Source organism: Seriola dumerili, unplaced genomic scaffold (genome assembly GCF_002260705.1).
Source record: "Seriola dumerili isolate Sdu_G_001 unplaced genomic scaffold, Sdu_1.0 BDQW01000191.1, whole genome shotgun sequence".
Classification (NCBI taxonomy): domain Eukaryota; kingdom Metazoa; phylum Chordata; class Actinopteri; order Carangiformes; family Carangidae; genus Seriola; species Seriola dumerili.
This window is the reverse complement of record NW_019174446.1, coordinates 9,011,659-9,033,328: the sequence shown is the minus strand read 5'-3', so window position 1 is coordinate 9,033,328 and position 21,670 is coordinate 9,011,659. Positions and strand designations below refer to the sequence as shown.

Below are 21,670 nucleotides of genomic sequence, written 5' to 3'. Positions count from 1 at the left end.
GAGAAGGCCACAAAAAAAAATCTGCTGTATATAAGGTCCCCAAGAATATAGTGGCCTTCATAATTCTTAAATGGAAGAAGTGTGGAACAACCAGAACTCTACCTAGAGCTGGCCGCTCAGCCAAGCTGAGCAATTAGGGTAGAAAGGCCTCGGTAACAGAAGGAACCAAGACTCCAACACTTTGGCTGAGCTTCAGAGATCCTGTGTGGAGATGGGATAAATCAGAAAGACTACACGTTCTAAGGATCGTGTCTGGTTTCCTCCAGACATGACACTGAGAATTGAAGCCAAACAGTTCAATCTTGGTTTCATCAGACCAGAGAATCTTGTTGTTTCCCACAGTCTGAGAGTCCTTCAGATGCTTTTTTTTTTTTTTTTTTTTTTTTTTTTTTTTTTTCAAACCTTCACTGAGGAGAGGTTTCGGTCTGGCAACTCTGCCATAAAGCCCAGATCAGTGGAGTGCTGCAGTGATAGTTGTCCTTTTGGAAGTCTCCACACATGATCTCTGGAGCTCAGTCAAAGTGACCATCAGGTTCTTGGTCTCCTCTGTTAACAAGGCCCAACAGCCAGTGTAAATGGATGGGGAGCCACTCAGACACCATCCTCTCCGTAGGGCAGGTTAGGGCACTTGTGTGGACTTGTGGGAGACACTGTGAAACAGAGGATACATTGCTTCCTGTTGGTAAAATTATCACCAGAAATCATGCGTCTACCAGATACCATAAAGTACATTTTTTCCCAAAACAAAACCCTATAACCTTTATCCACTTTAGCTTCTGTAAACCATAATCATCCATAATATTCAAATTCATTCTTAAATAAAACCCATTTACTCATTTCAAATTACTCTACGCAGTGATTTAATCTGGGTCTAACAGATGAGCCTATTCTTCCATTCCCTTCACTTTATTAGTGCAAATCCTCACAACAGCCTGGCATAGTGTTTCACCTGGGATTACCTATGAAAATTTAATTTCACGTTCAAATTGATTCACAATATTAGTTTCATTAAGTTGCATATTAATTTCATTTGTACCTATTAAAAGCCAAATTAGATTGACTTTTTTTCCACCAAGTTAATTTTATCCCCATCAGAAAATAAATTCATCGTAGTCCAGCTAGTCCTCAAATGCCCTCTGGCTTTGTATTAAAGGAACATTGTCAGGTTTCTCCTGGGCCATTAGCACAGTTATTTTGAGTCCTCTTTACTTGACACATTAATGAGCCAAAGCTGTGATTGCTACTTTGAAGGTTCAGTCCAAAAGCAGCATGTTGCATCATTGTTGATATCAGATAACAGTTTTGTTTCAATACACTAATATTTTGTTTGCTTCTTGCAGTCACAGTTTGATTCATTCAATTACTTGCAGACACAGTGAGTGTTACGGTCATATTACAGATGTGAAGAACAATTATTGAATGATGTAAATAGCAAATACAAAGTTTTAATACACTGTGAAATATAATCTGTATAATATATTTTAGGATGATATAGTTTTATAATGAAATTTGGCTGCAGATGTGTGCTGATGTCCAGGCAGTTGTTTTTGAATAGGTCACAATTTGAGTAAAAATCAATGACATTCAATCCATTTAAACATAATTAATGTCAGTAACATAATATTTGTAATATGTTGCAATTGTTGAACAAATTTGGTCTATAAGACAAAGGTAAATTCATCCAATCTTAAGTGTTTTTGAAATAATTATTTCATCAAACATTAATTTTCACCACCCTGAATAGACATCCAAACAACATAATACCTCTATCCTCCCTACAAACATGAATATGAGGAAAGTTAACAGGCCACTTAAGACGAAGTGGCACAAAAGTTGCTGAAATCAAACCGAATCATTAACAGCCAAGGTTTTTCAGGAAGTCAAACAGCTTTTGATAAAGGTAAACCTCTAAACCTTGTGGAAGTTTTGATTTGCAACAATACGACAGAAAGCTTGTTGTGTGTATGCATATTGAATGCTCAATGAGAGAGGTGAAGCAGTGGAGGGAATAGTAGTTGATGAATGAGAAGCATAAAAGAGAGAAATACTTGAAATACATAAAGTGTTTTTCGATATGGGACTCAAATCAGATGTGGTTGCTATGAATTCCACCCTACTCTTACTTCTGTTGTTGACTCTGATGCTGATGTTAGGCTTGTACTCTGTAATTGTCTTATGATCCAGTCGCCAGCGTTTAGTTTTGGATGGTTTCTTACGTTATTCCGTCCTTTGTTTCTTTATGCAAACAGATAAGCCTGAGGGCAGAGTTCATTTTTTATACTGTCTTAAACTGGAAAAAGACTTCTTGTCTCTCTAATGCTCTGTTTTGTGTCCCAGTTTTAGCATGCTTGACACTAGCAGCAAAGTTGTTCATGTATGTGTGTGTGTGTTAGTATAGCCCTAGGCTATACTAACAGTCCCTTCTTGCTCTGTGTATATCTATGTGTGCATGTGTGTGTGTGTGTGTGTGTCTGTGTGTGTGTTGTCGTCAGCAACAGTAAAAGCCCTTCTGTGAGCAGGTTGAATCGTGATGCTTCAGCATCATAAACAAGGAATTTACAGCCACTCAACCAGAATGGGTCATTAAACGTGTGTGTGTATTTGTTGATGTGTCTGATTGTGTGAACCTTTGCTATTAGACTTCAGGCATTAAAAATACACCCTTTGTTCCACTGTTACAGCTCATTTCAATTCATTTCATTGTCTGTCTCTTCCATGTTTTCTATTTAGTCACATTTGTGGCAGTCGTAATCTCTGTTATTGTTATTACAATGTGCCAAAGTCAGTTGTTAATGACCCTCTGCTGTAACCCCAAACCAGCAACCAACCCGTATCCTCCATGCAGGCAGGTAGACAGGAAGACACTGAGGGAATAGGGAGTGGAAGTAGGCTTCCTGGGGTTTGAGAGCTCTCACAAACAAACATGTGAAGAAATGCTGGAAGGCTAACTGCTGCCTTGATGTTTGATTGCTGTGCTGGCAGCTCGTATATCACAACAGATAGGGAGAAGTTGAATTAATATTGATATGGAGGCTTGCACTACTGTTAAAATGTGTAACTCTCACACCGTAGTGAAAGTTATGTTCAGTGTCTATGGTAATGCATATTACAAATATTTGTCATTTGCAAACCTATACAATTTGAATATGATTTTTTTTGTACCCATCAAGGCTGAGCAGTTAATTGAAATATTATTAAAATCACAAATATGACCAAGTGTAATATTCAAATCACAGGAGCTGCAGTTTTTTTATAAATGTAAAATGTATCACAACATACCATAAAGGAAGCAGCGTGTTGCTACAGAGATGCCCCAGCCTACAAATCATATTCTCCAGATGTAAAAGAACATGCTTGTTTGGTATGAGACCCAACAAAAATCAAATCATCATTTTATATTTTTTTCAGTGAAAATGAAATGCAAAAATGACCACTGCAACTGAAATCTTGACTCCTATTGCAATCGTGAGAGCTGCCGAAATAATTTTTAATTAATTTTTAATGATATATATATATATATATAGGTGTGTGTGTATTTTGCATATTATTCAGCCCTAGTACCGATTATATGATACTGTGAAAATACTCTGTTTCCTTTTGTTGATATTTTCCTCTGCCACAGCCTGCTCATAATTCTCCTTCAAATGCTTGTGGGGTTAAGCTTATGATAGATCGACAAATAGAGATGCTGACATCTCTTGAAGAGAAGCAAACATTGAAGGATTTAATACATTATAAATTTCAACAGTCTTGATTTTTGTCATGGAGGGGTGGAAATTTCTTGTTCTGAGTTACTGGCCTCACCCATCCAGGGAGTATAAAAGATAACCTTGGAGCCCATACACTATTTTATCCTCTTTCATTTGTTCAGCTCCTTCTATTCAGTTCCCCCTGTTTTCTTTTTTCACCTTCTGACATTAATAGTAACATATTTATCTACTTAACAGAAAGCTAATTTAATCTGGCCATTAAGCCATGCTGAATATTGCATGATGCCATTGTTGGAGTTTTGAATGGATATTTAATACCTTTTAAACATGAATGTTTTGGATACTTCACTCAAGATACATAGTATTTAATCTTTTTTGTGTGTTATTTTCTATTCTATTTTTTCTGTGGTTGGCTGCACTCATTTGAACAAGGATTTTAACCGGCTACTGGCTCATTTCTCATAGACCTTTATCCCTGCCAAATCCTTGATTTCTACAATCAATAAAAATCACGCGCACACACACACACACTATGTAAGCAAAGCTGACAGAGACAGAGTGAAAAGTGTCTCCTGTGTTTGTGTGTTAGCGTGCACTGTGAATTTGTTTATGTTAGCCGACAGACCTTTAGTGTGTTAGCTGCTTGTTTCCTGTGATTTGGGTCTGGGTGCCACAACTTCTCCATCCACCCTTCAGGCCGACACAGTGGAATAATAGGTCTTATCAACTGACCTTTACATAGATTTTTTTAACTATTGTGCCCAAGGTGTAGTGTTCACAGCCAGCTAAGGGAAAAGTAAATCTAGGGTCACAGACATCTAGATGCACAGAAAAACAATAAGCCTCAGAGCAAGCAGGGGCAGGGTTAGGAGTTGGCTGTGAAGCCATAACCACAACAGCAAGGCCTGCATGTCTGAGTTAGACATATTACCTTGGAAAAAAGAGGTTGAAATAATAGTATTTTATTACTCCTGTTCTTGAACTGATGTGTCTTATCAGTTCATTATCTAAATACAGGCAGAAATTGCGTACTTTATAGATTCTATTTTAAATTGGCATAGAAAATGAAGAATAGTGAGTGAATAGTGAGCTGCGGCCTGCTGCTGCAAAATTACTACAGCCGGGGAAATGTCATGAAGTTGCAATTGCACAACCCTGCAGAGGGCCTTTAATTTGAAAAGATGGATAAGGTGGGGACACGTGGTGTTACCTGGCCGAGGCAATAGGGCTAGAAAGAGGAGAAACGGAGAGAAAAGTAGATTTAACTGTAGATTTTTCATAGATATTCACTCCAACCGCTGATGTACTATGTGTGTGCACAACCCAGATACAATGAAACTTGTAATAGTTGGACTGGCCATCAGACATACTGGGACAAATCCCACTGGGCTGCCACAACAGTGGGCCGGTTGACCGTCAAAAAATCCATAAAGTTTTAATGGCCATGTTGTGTCTCTCATTCGGGGTGCACATGCCTGTGCAGTGTGCATGGTCTGGGACTGAGTTAACTTCCACAACACCCTGAAAACTATAACATCAACAACATACAGTATACACTGACTTACCTGTCCCCTCTTCATGCTTTCTCCCTGACAGCCTTTTGTTTACTACAGAAAAATTTAATATCTTCTTTGTTCTCTCTTCACAACACCACATCCTTTTCCTGCATTTCCAAACTGTCGCATCCTGTTAACTTTCCAATTTATAACCATTGTTCAATACTCACTGGTCTTATATTGACTATTATCATGCAGGCACTTTTCTATGCTTTTCAGAAGGCGAATGACAGTCTTCAGCACCTGATAGTAGTTCTTCACTTTCTCTGCTCCAATCTGCTGCTGGTTTCTTTTCTTAGTTTGGAGATCAGTCGAACTCAGCACATTGTGTTTCTGATGCCAGAGGTCTTGTCATGGCAGGGTAAAAAAGACATAGCACAGCTCATTGGTGACATACCTTGTATTAAAGAAAATCACTAAAGAATTGTAGTGTCAGGATAAGAGTAGAGGAGCAATTTCTGCAGATAAAAGCTTGAAGCTTGAAAGAGAAAGTGGAATGTGGTGCAGAGAGGAAGAGGGAGAGAGATGGGAAGTCATTAGCTGGGTTAAAAGCAAATTGAATCAGGCCCACTGTATGTGCTCTTTTGTAAATTTCTCTGGCAATTGCAGTGAGGAAGTGAATAAAGCCTAAGAGAATAAGGAGGCAGTTTTTGCATGAGATGCTGCAGAGAGACGCACAAGCAAGTCATCCCTTTTTCCTCTTTTGACTACATACACACTAACAATCGCAGCAGGCATATCTGCCCCAGCTTGAGACTTCTCATTCAGACTGTAATATCCACCAGTGGGGTTCATGTGATATTCACTACAGATACTGATGAGTGATGAATTAAAAATGCTGAACAGGCTCAGTTGATTCTGATTTTGTATCAAAATGGCAAGAGGCAAGTATCTTTGAAAGAGAGTTGTTGGGGCATGGATGGCAGGAGCGTCAGGCACAAAGACTGCTCCACTGGCTAGTGTTTCATAAGGAACTGTGACGAAAGTGACATCTGCATTTTTAAATCTATGGGAAAGCCATCAGTAAATGGGGTCGGAAACTGTGGTTTACAGTGCATATTTGATGACTGTGATGCTCGTACATTAGTAGGATGTGAAAGGAAAAACAGAAGAGCAAGTCCTGCTCAGAATGCCATTATGTATATGTGAGTGCACATTTGAGAGTCCAGTGGTGTAAGAACCATGAGTAGGCCTACTGATTGACTGATATGTGGAAAAAAGGAATATTGTCAGTTGAGTCATCCTTTACCATTTTCTCAACAAGTCAAGTGCATGTGTGGTGTACACAGAGAGAATGGTACAGGCCTGAATGCTTGACCCCTACAGTCAGGAGATCTGGTTGCTCTGTTATGCTGTGATGGGCATTTTGCTGCCACCACTTTCATCATCAAAACACCAAATGACGGAATATCTTTTGTAAAAATGGTGTTCATCCCTCCACTAGAGTACAGAGACTTGAAGAATCAATGCGCATTAAAGCTTATCTGGTGGCACATGGTGACCCATCACTTTACTAAGACACTTTGGTTTTTTCTTTAATTTGCCACCCATCTGTAATTTGTCCATATCTCTCACTCATCTTAAAAGCAAATACACAAACCATGTTACACTGCTCTACTTGACTGCTTCTTCATTTTGTTGATCGTTGATCAATGATCTCATCTTTTCTATTCCGTGTTGTTTTTCTCCCTGAGGAGCAGAAGTGAAAATACATCATGTGAAGCAGCAACAAAAGAGGGAGGAAATGTGTTGATGTGCTTCAGAAAAGTCGAGTTACAGAGGAGTCAATGGTGTTTACACAAGGGTTTCTGATCACGTTCATATTGTGGATTGTTCTGGATTGTGGGAATGCATGGATGCACAATGTACACTCAATCTCTTTTTATTTTACACTTAAACACACCTACAACACATACAAACTCACACCTCCTCAAAGGAACTCCCTTTCTCTTCTTCTATTTTGTGCCTGACACACACACGATTATATGCAGACACTTTCCCACTCACTCGCACATGCACATACACACACACACACACACACACACACACACACACACACACACACACACACACACAGCTTTTCTAGATGTGTACCATGTTGGCCTTTCCTGCTGTTTATCAAACCAATGTATGGGTAGTTTTCAGCTCCACTGATCTGAACATATTATTCCATTTCCCTCTTTCCCACTGCTTAACACACAAACGCACAAATACATGCCCGGAACACACACATGCATGCTCCCTCAACTGTTCTCCCCACTCACTCACCAGGAGAGACTCTGCTTCCCGCAGTAAATCCAAAAGATTGATGTGTCTCCTTGGACAAAATGAGATTGTGTGTCATTACAAGGCATTACACTACAGAACCCCTGAGTAACTGAATTAGCCCTAGTGTGTCACAGGAAAACGCAGTACACACACACACACACACACACACACACACACACACACACACACACACACACACACACACACACACAACTGATCGTCTAACAGAGTATTTGCACAAACCAGTTTCCTACATGTTTTCTTTCCAAGAGGTAAATTGTCCACAGTTGTCAGACAGAAACATTAACCCAGAGATTACGCTTTCTTTCTGTGACTCAGACGTAATGCATGTCCTCTTTTCCAGGGGACAGAGTAATTGGTAACATAATCTTAACTAATGTTATAATGTTTGATGACCCTCAGACCGCAGATGCTGTGCAAGGCTGGTACTGAAGCCGTCTTTACCCCGCGCCTTTCAATCTCTCAGCGAGGCCACATTATTAGCTGCGGAATCATTTTTCAATCTTGTGCCTTCATCTTTACCTGTGGAGAGATAGTTTAATGTCACAGCAATGTTACCTGCTGCTCAAATTTGAAAAAAAAAAATTGAGCTTGACCCTGCTGTGCACAACCAATGAGATTGACAGCTAACTATGACATTCTGTGAAGGCGGCTTGCGATGGACAAAAAACTGTAAAAGGCAACCTAAAATCACACTGAAACTGAGGCTCTGTCCTGCTTTTAGTTACATGTTAGTGACCTTAATCTGTGCTACACCTTGCCACTGAGCTCTGTGCCCCACCTTCCTGAGAACACAGATCACACTGCTGATCATATGTAGAGGCATGTGTTCAATAAACCCTATGAAGTAGGTACTCAGTCAACCAAGCAGTGATCTGGATCACAGAGATTTTACAGTTCTGTAAGACATGTAAAAATACATCACTAAGTAGAATGTAGAAGGTCTTATTAAGGTGTCAATTAACGTCTGAAACCTGTAGATGTTAAGGTGTAGTTAGTCACACACCTGGCCGGTGATATTAACCTAACCACTGGGTAATGCAGTTGTTTATTAAGTTGTTGTGAGCAGGCCACTCAGTCTCACGGTCAGTCAGGTTGTCTGCCACTGAGTCAGTAAAGTAATCTAATAGTGCATCAGTAAAGTCAAGAACAAGTGATTTCATGAGTCACTTACAATGGAGTGGGCAGGGGACAGGTGAGATAATGAGCCAAGTGGCTTGCAGCTCTAACTTCCGATCAGATTTTCTACCACTTTGACTAACTTTATCAATTGTCTGGTGGTTCAATAATAAGCAAACATCATGACATTATTGTCCGGTAACAATGGGCTGACTGATCTAGTACAAACACTATCTTGAAGTCTATCTACAGACAAAACAAGAAGTTGGGAAAACAGTCATGGTTCCTTTTGTAGACATGGGCTTATGGTTTCACACACATGCACATGCTCTCACACACATACACGTGCTGTCTTTCTCCAGTCAAAACAACAAGCAAGGCTGCTGTAGTAGTTACAGGAATCTAAGGTCAGCATGTGACACTTTTTGTAAAAGACACACACACACTCTCAAACAAACACACAGAGCTGTTTCAGTGTGCAGCATTGGGAACACGAGACTAAATAACAGAATTCAAGAGGTCAGACACAAAGGCTGAATTGAACACTGGGAGGAATGGGCCCCAGCTGCATTAGGAGACACACTCAGACACACTGGTCTATTCACAGATGAAAGGAAACACACATGCGCGTGCAGACACAAGCGCATACACACACACACACACACAATATCTAACACAAAAATGCAAAAACAATATTATGTGAGATAACAGTGTGAGAACTTCGTGTTATATCTCAGTCTGAGCAGAACAACTTATTGGCAGGACAGAAAACAAGTCCATGACAAGTCTGTTTCTCAGAGTAAACTCTTGAATGTAAAAGGCTTCAGACACCTTGTTTTGTGGTCTTAACAAGCTCCTCTGGTCAATGGGCCATCTCTTCATAAGAAATAAACAAAAAGCCACTGAAAAATGTTGAGTTCACACAAATTTAAACTCTAAAAACTTCTGTCATTTGGTTTGTCTTCAGTGTTCTGTAGCCTTTATAAAAAAATTCTCTCTGTTTTTGGAATAAAACACAAGGTGTGGGTTTTGCTAGAGAAGGTCTTTTAAATGTCTAATATGGGAGATTTGCGGGATCTTTCAAGTAACATGACACACCGACGTACTGACATAGGTTTTTGTACATGGAGATGTCATGTATCACCACCATCCACATCATTGTCAAATTACATTGCCAAAAGGCAGACATATTGATATTCATTGTTTAATATTATAAAGAAAGTTTCTGCTGTGCTCACACAGCTGTATTTATTTGCTTTTATTATTTGAGTAAGCTCAGTTTCTACTTAATAAACACCACATTTCTTTGCTTAAAAAGTGAGCCAAGAAGATTAAGCTCCACAAGCTGCAAGCACTGAAATTTGTGTTTCGTCCCAAATCCTGATCATGGTTTAAAATTAGAACCCCTAATAAGATAAAAGATGTAAGGAATATTGTCTTTATCCATGTCTCACAAGATCATTGGTGTGTGTGCAAAGTTCCCATGCTTCTTGAATGATGCCAGGTTCTTACTTGCGACTGTGTATCAAGGCTAAATTGAGTTTAGCTGCCAACCTTTCTCTGAATAACTAATCATCCTCTATTCATCCCTCCTAATAGGTCTTTACTCCATTGTGTCAACATTCTTTGTTCCTTGACTCCACATTATTTTGCAACCTCCACTTTGACTTTGAGATGACACTAATAGTAAACTTACAGGCTTCAGGCTTTGTTCACTCATATAATAGCAGTTTTACGATTTTGTTTCCTCATATACCCACTCCACCTCTCTCCCACTCTCAACAATAAGTGCAGAGAATAATCTTGCTTTCCAGTTTGCAAAGCGCTCAGACTTCCCTGCACAGTTTAGGCTTTGTTTTCATAATTGCATCTTCAAGCTGACACAATACAAACCCCTGCGAACACACACACACACACACACACACACACACACACACACACACACACACACACACAGATTATAGTGCACACATGGCCTAATTTGTTTATGCATAAAGCATCTTTCTAATGTGCAGACCCTAAATGCTTATCATTGAGAAAACCTTTTCCTGCTCAACTCGCTCCCAGTCTGCATCTTTAAGAAGCTGCACAAGAGAGCTTCTCCAAAGGGAATTATACTGTATTTGTGTGTGTGAGTGTGTGTGTGTGAGTGTGTGTGTGTGAGTGTGTGTGTGTGAGTGTGTGTGTGTGAGTGTGTGTGTGTGTGTGTATGTGTGTGTGTGTGTGTGTGTGTGTGTGTTGATGGAGGTTAACAAATGTATAGAGAAACCTCAGGGCTTTCCTTTCTTTGTTACCTTTTCAAGGCAGCAACCACACAATAGTCCATCTCTCTCTCTCTCTCTCTCTCGCTCTCGCGCACTTGCACACACACTGGGGAGGTAGCCTCTCTCATTGTAACACATTGATGAACTACACTGTTGTCAGGTACAACAGCTACCTCTGTGGTTTAATTAACTGGGACGAAACAGAAGGGAGGGAGGACAAAAACAAAAGAGGGAAAGGATGGAGGCTTGATAACGAGGAGAAATATTTGCTTTTAATTCTGAAAGTATTTTTCCTTTACAACAATGGAGTGTTGTTGATGGTGCTGCTCTTGGCATCAACAGTTTAGTTAATTTCAGTTTCCCCTCTCTTCTCTTCTTTTCTCCTTTGACAGAAAATAAAGAGATACAGAAAAAACAAAAAACTCCATCACAGCACAACTTGAATACACAGCAAACGTGTGTGTGTGTGTGTTCCACAGAGAGTGACACCGCTCCTCTCCTTCAGTCACTGTTAGTCTGAGGGTGCTGACTAGTTGTCGCAGTATGTTTAGGCTGATGGAGAGGTCGAAACTGCTAATGCGTTGTTGTGATACTGGACGAATGTTCAGCAGCAGCAGCACACTCACACAGGCACATGAACACACATACACATAATTGATGCAAACACACACATGCACACACACTTGCGCACACACCCAAACAGGCCACTGACTGTCTCTTGAGATTAATGTTGGTGTGATCCACTCAGCTGGGCCTGATCACATTAAGATGGATGGACCCCCTGGTGGTATAAGTGTGTGTGTGTGTGTGCGCGCATGCAGGGCCCCATCTGTCTGTGTTTTCTCCGCAGCTAGGTCCTGTGACCTAGCTGCCATCTTTAGTGCCCTCAACTAGGATAAGCAATACCCTGTGAGGGAGAGATGGATGGATTTTTTTCCACGGTGACATTAAAAAATGCTCTTGGCGTTTCAGATGTGTTTCAAAATGATTATAAAGATATTGTGGGTCGGTCAGTGGATTCTTAATGAAGGTGTTGCACGGTCTAGTGGAGTGGAGTAAGAAAGAGGGACCAACAGCCTATTGGTTCCTCATACCCTAATCAATTACAGGAATGGCATCTTTTAATAATTAATCTAAATTTTTCATAGATTACGTCCTACATTGCTGCTCTGTCAGGGCGTTGGTTCTCCTCTGTAGCCAACAGTATTGGACTGTGGTCAAACATAGCATCACCCTTGTGTCACCCTTGTGTGTGTTGGAGTGTCTGAATTTGAACAGTTCTAAGAAGAGCATGTACTCTCAAATAAAAAGTCTTTGCTCTGAGAAATAATATTTAACACCATCTTTGTATTTGGACTTTATAACATTTTCTTTGAATCACGGCGTCTTTGTATGTTCTGCAATGTAATTTTCTCTGAAATGCCTTTCTCACCTTGATATGCAGTGTCTCACCTTATTCTTATCAGAGCTAATAACCATAATAGACTTTAGTAAATGGGTAAAACTTTGATAGTTTCTCCACTACTTTGTTACTGTGGCATGGCCCATCAGGGCTGGATGTTGCACATTGTAAAGCCTTGAGGCAAATGTGTCATTTGTGATATTGGGCTATATAGACAAACTTGGCTCAACTTTGACTATAGTTTTTGTAATTGGAGTAGTACTTGGAAAAAATCTTTAGTGTTTTAGTGTTCCTCTAAAATGACATAGAATGTACATGGCCAACTTACAAACACATCCTGTGAACGTGACTATTGTATCTTCAGTCCAGCAGGAGTTCTGTGTTGTTTGCCAGTTTGAGCTTCAGGGGAATCCCTGTTATTTCTCCATGAGTCTGTCATGGAGTCTGTCATGGACAGATACAGGGCTTATGCTTGTTATCTGCAACAGTCTGATTTCATAGTCTCATACTAGCTGCCTTACATCACAGCATTTGATGGTTATTAATCATTAGTAAGATGTTTTGTCATTGCGCTGGAGTGTATAAATCCCACAGCAAACCAATTTTAACATTGAGACACTTTTATTAAAAAGGAACAGGAGCTTTTGATCTTTGCTCTGTGTCAAAAGCTTGGATTAGTAGTGCTGTGTTAATAGATGGTCATGTTGTTTTCTCTGTGAGTGTAGCTGGACCGTGGTCTTCTGTTAGTCACAGTTTGGTTAGTTTGGAGGTTTCAGTGAAAACACCACTTGGCATGCTGCATTCTACCAATGGGAAGTTTTTAGTGCTTTACATCACTGTTAGTATATACTTGGCAAGTGTGGCTCCAATAGGAATTGAACTCTTAATGTGGCAGTGTTAAAACCACCGTCAGCTGAGTTATACAGAAAAATGAACCCACAAATCTTGAAGGTAAATTTGCCAAGCTCAATTTTTTTGTACCATACTGGAACACATGTGGAGGAAAGGGTGATAAATAATAATAAGTGGGTGAATGGGTGATATTTATAAATAATATACTTGATGAGAAAGTAGCTTGCTCTTATTTTTCCTTTGAAATATTTTGATCCCTGCAGACACACACATTTACCTAATTACAGTGTTTTACTTGTGTTCACTCAACAGTGTGTTCCAGCAACAACGGCAACTAACAAGAGCTGTTGCCAGAAATTTAAGCCAAAAGTGAAATAATGAGTGAAAAGAAACGACTGTGGTAACAACAGTGTATATTTTTAACCCACTGTGACAAATTGGAAGGTCAGAAATGAAGCCTTAATGGAGTAAACACAAAAAGCACGACTAACAGTGGCCTTCATTATTCTTTTTGTGTTGTGATTTACAGACAACTTGTGAAGAGAAGCCCCCTTCATGCTAAATAAAGACCTCTCCAGACTTTATACCATGCAGTGCGTCTGGATCTGGTGTGATGGAGTATTTCTCCTTCTTTTTTTGTGTATTTTGTGTCTTTAATTTTTCTGCTTCATAGTCCTGCTCCCTCCTTTTCGCAGGCAATTGAATTAAGCTTCTCTGCTTTTAGTAAAACAAAACAATGTATTGAGTCTAATCTTTCCACAGCTTGCCTCGGTCAGAGAGACAGCTGTCCACGGTTATTTTGGAGCTAGCTGGAGTCCTTATAAACAGTTTAGGAGACAAAAGGACAGTTTTGACTCCCTGCTTTCTTCTGCTTCTGCTCTATTGGGGAAGTGTGCATGAATAGATTTCATTAAAATATTAAAAAGTCTCCTTTGTTTATCTGTATACTCGCCACCTTCTTCTCAGTTCTTTGTATTTCCACATGTTGGTTCAGTTGATTCAAAAGAAATGTTCATGGCTGGATTGGTCACATTTGAGATGTGATAATGTAAATGATTTACAATGTCTAACTGTAGCTTTACATAATACACTAATTATCACAAGCAAATAAATAATTGTCTTGCTCAGAAACAAACGGGAAATAGGTGTAAAAAAGTTTTCCATCTTATGTTGAATTGCCTCCCTCTCTTTCTCTGCTTGTCTGGCTCTGTCTGTCTAGGTGTCTGAATGCGTGTACCTACTGTAAGACTAAGCATGCCAGAGGAGACTTGGCCAGCTATCCCATTGAGGAACTAGTGGAGAGAGCCAGGCAGTCTTTTCAGGGTGAGTACATTATCTCTGTCACACATGGGCGCACACACACACAGACACACACAACCACAACATGACTGAAGTAAGGTGTTTCTTTGCTACATTATTTCAAAGTCTTCTCTCAAAAAAAGAAATACTTACATGGCAAAAAGGGCCACTGAGTTTCTAGTGATTAAGTGATTAGTAAGTGATCAATATATTTAATGCTTATATGCTGTGGAACTGGAAGTGCTGCTGTTGGTTAATTGGTTCTGATATTGGATTACTCGGTACAGTGGTGTGTTTAAGATGATTTTGCGTACCCTTGATTAAATGTGGTTCTTTGTGCTGTTGTTAATTAAGTTTGCAAGTTTTATGTCACTTGCAAGTCACTGTGTTTGCATTTCTGTGATGTGTGTGTGTGTCTGTGTGTGTTTGTGTGTCTGTCCTATTAACGGGGGAAGGCTTTAGTAACACATGTTGATGTTTTTGTTCTTGGGTAGAGGGTCCAGCCAGTTGGCTCTAGTTCGATGCCAGATGAACAGCTGTTGTGCCCTGGCATCTGTTCCTTGAGAGTAGACTCCCAGAATCCCCAAATGCACAGCAGGCCATGCGTCTATTAGAGCCTCAGGCGGGTCAGTCAAGGGCAAATATACACAGTGATACCACAAATCTCCACTTCCATCCACTATATATAGTATATTAACTGTTTTGTGACTTTTGTATCGACATAGCCCGTTTGAATTTTGAAAGTTGTTAGTCTGGTGTTTAGTCTAAGATCTGTGTGTTGCATCTGTATAGGCAGACACTGAAAAAGCACAGATCCATGTGAATATCTTTTGCAACCCACTCCCCTCCTCTTCTCTCCAAACCTCCCAGCCTAATTCATGTCAAATGCAGCGTTTGGGGTCTTCATGCCCAGAGAATAATAAACTAAGGTCAGTTGTCTCATCCCATTAACATTTCATTGTTCATGCACATAATTAAAATGTAGTTCAACCTGAGAATTTGACCATGAATGTTTTAGAAGAGCTTGATGAGCTTGATCCTGATCGCAGCTTGTTTATCTGAGAGCTATCAAATTTATGTCAGATTCAATAGATTAATTTTTAATTTTGCAACCTGGAAGCGCTTAATCATAGAGCAACTAAAATGTAAAGAGTTCTATCTTTGATGATGCAGGAGAAAAGTCTAAAGGGAACAAATATACTTACATATGTAGCAAATTGCCTCCATCTGCTCCTTTTGAAGATCTCATTGTTCTTGGTGTTGCTAAGCTCTTGGCTCCAGACATTTGTCTTTTATAACAATATTCTAGCAACATACCTTCATGTATCCTCTGTGCATAACCAACACTTGTTGGACAGTGGTGCAACCCAGTGCCTTAGGAACCTCCTACTTAAAAAAAAACAAAAAACAACTTGACACCCAGCTGGTGAGCAGAAGACTTTTTAATGGCAAACTCTACAGCAGCAAATTCACATTACTGTTTTGACAACAGCCTCTTTTTCATGTTTGGTTTCTGACAGAACTTTTGAAGGCAATGCTTTGAGGCAGTGGGAGTCAGCTGGCACACGAACGCACACTGACAGACTTTCTTAAATACTTTTAAAAGTCATGATTTGTATGACGTGGTAACCATGTTGCCACTGTTTCTGTTGCAGCCTTAGCTTGTGTTCAGGCTGACAGAAGCACTGAGTCCAAAAATACACAAGGCTGTGGCTGTGTTGATACAGGTACCAGTAAGAAATTGAAATATTAACCTGGAAGAGTAGAGTGAGGGTTTAACAGAAGTAAAGACAGTGGTTTGAATACTTCTGTGGCACGACTTTACAACTCACCCACACTGCAAAACAGTGGTCTCTTTGACATGAATAAGGAGTCTGGAATTTTTGAGTCAGTGCTATTGTCGGGCTGAACACAGCATCAGTTTATATCAGCGTAATGAAAAGCAAGAGTATACCCTTGACAAGGACATGGCTTTCTAAATCCCTTCCAGAACTTTTTAAAACAGCTGCATCCATGCCACTGCAGTGCCTGGGGGTGGGCAGTCAAGGGCAAACTCACCAGCTGCTTGAACCTTGATGTGTGTGTGCATATGTGTGTTTGTGTGTTTGTGCACATGTGAGATGCGGGTGACAGTGCAGGGTGAAGATACACCTGCCCTTTACACTCGGATGAGAGAAATGCAAGAAATACTGATATGACTGTTTTGTGACTCATATAACTGCATCTGTATTACTGCATGTGATGTAAACATTTGCCCTGGGTGCAGTACTTTTTAAAGTTTCTCACTAACTCATCCAAGTAAAATGAATGAATGAAAGAATCTATTAAGCAGTTACAAAACCAACATGAACTCTTTAACAAATTTCAAGTTCATGCAAACTTATAATACACATGATAATGGTTGAGATGTAGAATAAAAAGCAGAAACTTCAGTTTGGAGGTCAGATATAAAGGGTTTGTGTACGTGCCTGCATGTGTGTAATCCGTTAAAACGCAGGAAGCATGAGTGTCAGACAGTTAGTTGTTTTCAAAACAGAGAAAGAGGAAGCTGGAGGTTAGCGCCTGTCATGATTTACAGACAGTTGGAATAAGACGGAGACAGTGAGGGGTAATGAGAGAGGAGAGATGAGAGAGATGAGGTTTCACTGTCTATCCACTGTTCTCTGTGGTGGATACAGTCAAAATCAAAGGGTATTTAAGTCAGTGAGCCTTAAAAACATTTTGTTCTTCCCGGTCAGTTTTAGTCCTTCATATCTCCATGTCTTCCTGTCTCCATACAAGGACACAAAACAATTTTTTCCTCCTTATTTTGTTTCTTATTCTTTGTAACTATCATCTCACATAAACACTCACATAAATGTGTGATGCACAATGGAAACACAGTTTTTCAACCTAGTTTTTTAATTCTTGTTGACCATGTTTTAATTGTTTCTTTCACACACCCCTCACACACAAACAGATGTACTCACACACTCACTGGCGAATGTGATAAGCAGGTCTCATCTCAGGAATAATTGAGAGTCCACACCCTTTGGCCATTTAATATATATTTTGTCTGTCACTTATAATATATTTCTATTTTGTTGAACAAATAGAATGATCTACCACATTAGTAAACCAACGGCATACTGTGTACACCATCAAATATTTTTTGTTAGGTTTGGAATTACATTATGGTAGTGCTGCAATGCCCCTTTCTCTCTCTCTCTCTCTCTTTATTAGCCACCTTTTTCTTATCTCAAACAAATTGAGCCTCACAAATAGGCCCTGCAATTCGATTTTCTTTTTGATGTCTTTTGAATAAAAAAAAAAAAAAAAGGCTGCAAGTATGAATGCTAATTTTTATTGGCCAGTCAGCCTGCGTTGGGGGTATTTGATTGGTTTATCTCAGGGAACTTTGAAAGGATTTATGGGATTTATTCAAATGTGATTTGAGGTAAATAGCTCTCTTTCCATCTGGAAAAAAAGTGAGAGTGAGTGAGTGCACAGCTTTTAAAATAATCTGAATTATTCAAATGTATGAATGTATAATTCTTAACATCAGAGAGGTTCGTTAATGTATGCAGGTAATGGAGGCTGGGGATGTCATAGGAAATGACAAGGTTGTAGGTGTGTGTGTGTGTGTGTGTGTGTGTGTGGGTGTGTGTGTGTGTGGGTGTGTGTGTGTGTGGGTGTGTGTGTGTGTGGGTGTGTGTGTGTGTGGGTGTGTGTGTGTGTGGGTGTGTGTGTGTGTGGGTGTGTGTGTGTGTGGGTGTGTGTGTGTGTGGGTGTGTGTGTGTGTGGGTGTGTGTGTGTGTGGGTGTGTGTGTGTGTGGGTGTGTGTGTGTGTGTAAGAGTGAGTGCATGGGTGGGGAGGGAGGGTGGCATGTGCCTCGTTTTGTGTGTGACAGAGATATACTGGGAAACAGTGATTGTGCGTGGGCTGGTGTGTGTTAGCTCAGAAGTGTGTATCTTTTAGGTGTGTGTGAAACAGCCAGAAGTAGAGAAATATTTAATCATATTCCTTTGGGTGGGCAGTTCTGGAGATGGCAGTATTCTCCCGTGGTGAGTACAGCAGATAGAAGGTAAATAACCTACATCCACCAGCAGTCTGCCAACAAACCAGTGAGTGTTCTCCTCCTCCTGGCTTTCCTCTGGTCCTCTAAATTTATTCATCTGTCCTGCCTTCACCCTTGTCTTTTACTTACTCACTTCTTCCTGTTTCTTCTCTGTCTTGTGTATTAACCACAGTACTTTCCAAATTGTGAAAGACTTCTTAAAATAAGACTTTTTCATAAAACTTCACAAGCCAAATATTTGGGCAAGTTTCCCGTACATGGAAATCATGCACAACCAACCATGTTGTTCTGACCACTATTGGTTTTGTGTTTGATTGCATTTTGGTTTAGTGAAAGCCTTTCTTTGACATTGTGTTTCTAAAAAACCCAAATCAGTTCCCTTGTCAGTGCATTAGCTGAACTGACAGGGTCGACTCTATGTATGTACTCTATGTTGACTCTATATGAGACCTGTCTACCATCGAGGCTGTCCCTCTACGGCACCTCAGCATATGAGAGATGACCCATGGCGGCCCTTCAGAAGGGAGCGACTCAGAAGGCTGGAGCTGACATATGTTACTCAGCGTGGCGAGCCGAGTCCGTAGACACCCAATTTGTGGACTTTTGCCCCCCCCCCCCGGCACAGGCATTCGCGCCCAGCAAGCAGAGCTAGCCGCCGGCGGGCCCGGTGGCCGCGGCGCCCCCCCCCCCGGCACAGGCATTGCCCCAGCAAGCAGAGCTAAGCGCCCGCGGCCCGGTGGCCCGGCGGCGCCCCCCCCCCCCCACCACAGCAATTGCGCCCAGCAAGCAGAGCTAGCCGCCCCCCGGCCCGGTGGCCCGGCGGCGCCCCCCCCCCCCCGGCACAGGCATTGCGCCAGCAAGCAAGCTAGACGAGCCCGCCGCCCACCGGCCATCCCCCCCACCCCCGGCACAGGCATGCGCCCAGCATGCAGAAGCTACCACCCACGGCCCGCCGGCGCCCCCCCCCCCCCCCCACACAGCATCGCGCCAGCAAGCAGAGCTAACCGCCTGGCGGCCCGCCGCCGCCCCACCCCCCCCGCACAGCATTGCCGCCCAGCAAGCAGAGCTAGCCGCCCACCGGCCCGGTGGCCCGGCGGCGCCCCCCCCCCCGGCACAGGCATTGCGCCCAGCAAGCAGAGCTAGCCGCCCACCGGCCGCCGGTGGCCCCGCCCCCGGCACAGGCATTGCGCCAGCACAGCAGGCTAACCTGGCGGCCCGCCGCGCCCCACCCCCCCCGGACAGGCATTGCCGCCCAGCAAGCAGAGCTAGCCGCCGCCGGCCGTTCCCCCCCCCCGGCACAGCATTCGCCAGCAAGCAGAGCTAGCCGCCCGGCGGCACCCCCCTCCCCGGCACAGGCATTGCGCCGAGCAAGCACAGCTAGCCGCCCGGTGGCCCGCCGGTGCACCCCCCCCCCCCGGCACAGGCATTGCGCCCAGCAAGCACAGCTGGGCAAAAATGCTCATAACAGGACAGAGGTCATTTTAAATTGTGAGGGTAGCTAAAATAAATTCTACCAAATGCTGCTCCCAGTGGCCATGTGCTGACGGATGATAATGTGTGACCAGGCCTTTAATTAAGCATGGGTGTCTGTGTCTTGGGAGTGGCTGTGACAAATATTCAGTTGCAATATAAATATGAATCCAACTGTATATATCACATGAGATATTGTTGCTGTCCATACTGCAGCTGTGACATGTGGTAATATAGTGAGGGTAAAAAACTAACCAGGCTTATAATTGTAATATTCTTTTTTTCTTATCTGTGTCACATAAAGCATGATTAAGTCACTTTCTGTACTGTCACTATATACTAAAATGGATAATTTAATAATATTCCTCTGGGTGAGCAGTTCTGGAGATGGCAGTATACTCCATGACGTACTATATCTACCAGTAGTCTGCCAACAAACCAGTGAATGTTCTCCTCCTCTTGGCTTTCTTCTCATACTCTAAACTTAAACACTTTCTGTGCTTCCAATTTAAACTAAAATAGTTGTTATTATTTGGAAATTGGCCGGTGTCCCTTCTCACATTCAAGGTGGCATCAAACGCTTCTTTAACAGACCTGCAGATCCCCTGTGCTGTAAACATGGTGGCTGCCCCTGAAAAATGTGACAGGAGACAAGGGGCCAGTCAGACAGACTGAGGTGCCAGGGCTGTGTACGCGAGAGAACTCTATTTTTGTTGTGGTCTTCAAACCCCCACTGTGGCTGTCGCCTTGTCATTTTAAACTGTCAGTAGGGTGTTTTTGAAATGGCCCTGTCTAAAACAGGACGTGACGCTTCATAGAAACAGACACACTGCTATCACTCCCACATGACACACTACATTAGTGTGCAACATGCATCTTAGCAATCACGACACAGCTTGAATTTTTTGGGCTGTAGCGAGTGCTGGCATATGACAACACACAACTGAAACCAGTATTCTAGAACTGACAGCTGCAGCTTTTTTCGCTTATGCAAAATTATTTGATGCGCTATTTTCTAAGCAAAAACACAGAAAATGCAGTGTAATGCCTGGAGTTTGTACATGAAACTGACAAAACAGTCAAATTTCTAAAGTTATCTCATTAATGTTCACATCACAAGTTCCTTCTTTTTTTTTTTATAACATCATACATCAGAGGCAGATATATATCCTCTAATATTCACAGATATCATCTGCTTTTTCTCTCATTTCCACATGACTGATGGCATCAGTGTCGAACACAGATATTAGCAGAAATGACACTGCTTAGTTCCCTGGCTCCAGCTGGATGACATATGACAGATAGCCATAGATAGACAGATATGTGGGCTTGCTTGTTGGCTAGCTCCAACATCTGTGACAGGTGTCAGCTCCTGTTTACCTCTGCTGCTGCAGCCATGTGACACATGGGCCGACGAGGATGCCAAAGTCTGCCAGGACTGATCCTCCATGGGTCAGCGGTTCCTCCAGGTTGGGTGTTCAAGTTAAAGTTTAGTGGACGCATTTAAATTACACCTTAGATGAAATTACAAGACAGGTAAATGAACCTTGTGGGGAAAATTGGTGATCACTACAGCGGAAAAAAATGCCTGGAATATTGAAAGACGGGCAATGCAAGAAACAAATTTGATTCAAAGCAGATGTGAAAGTGT

General features: G+C 41.6%; 1 protein-coding gene across 1 annotated transcript in view; it reads left to right on the top strand.

Annotated features, from left to right (window-relative positions):
* Positions 1-21,670, top strand: part of cdkal1 (CDK5 regulatory subunit associated protein 1 like 1) — a 223,728-nt gene that overhangs the window by 79,236 nt on the left and 122,822 nt on the right. Inside the window, exon 8 of the mRNA XM_022753568.1 lies at positions 14,412-14,515. Coding sequence (XP_022609289.1) covers positions 14,412-14,515 — 104 coding nt within the window. The remainder of the gene's footprint in view (positions 1-14,411; positions 14,516-21,670) is intronic.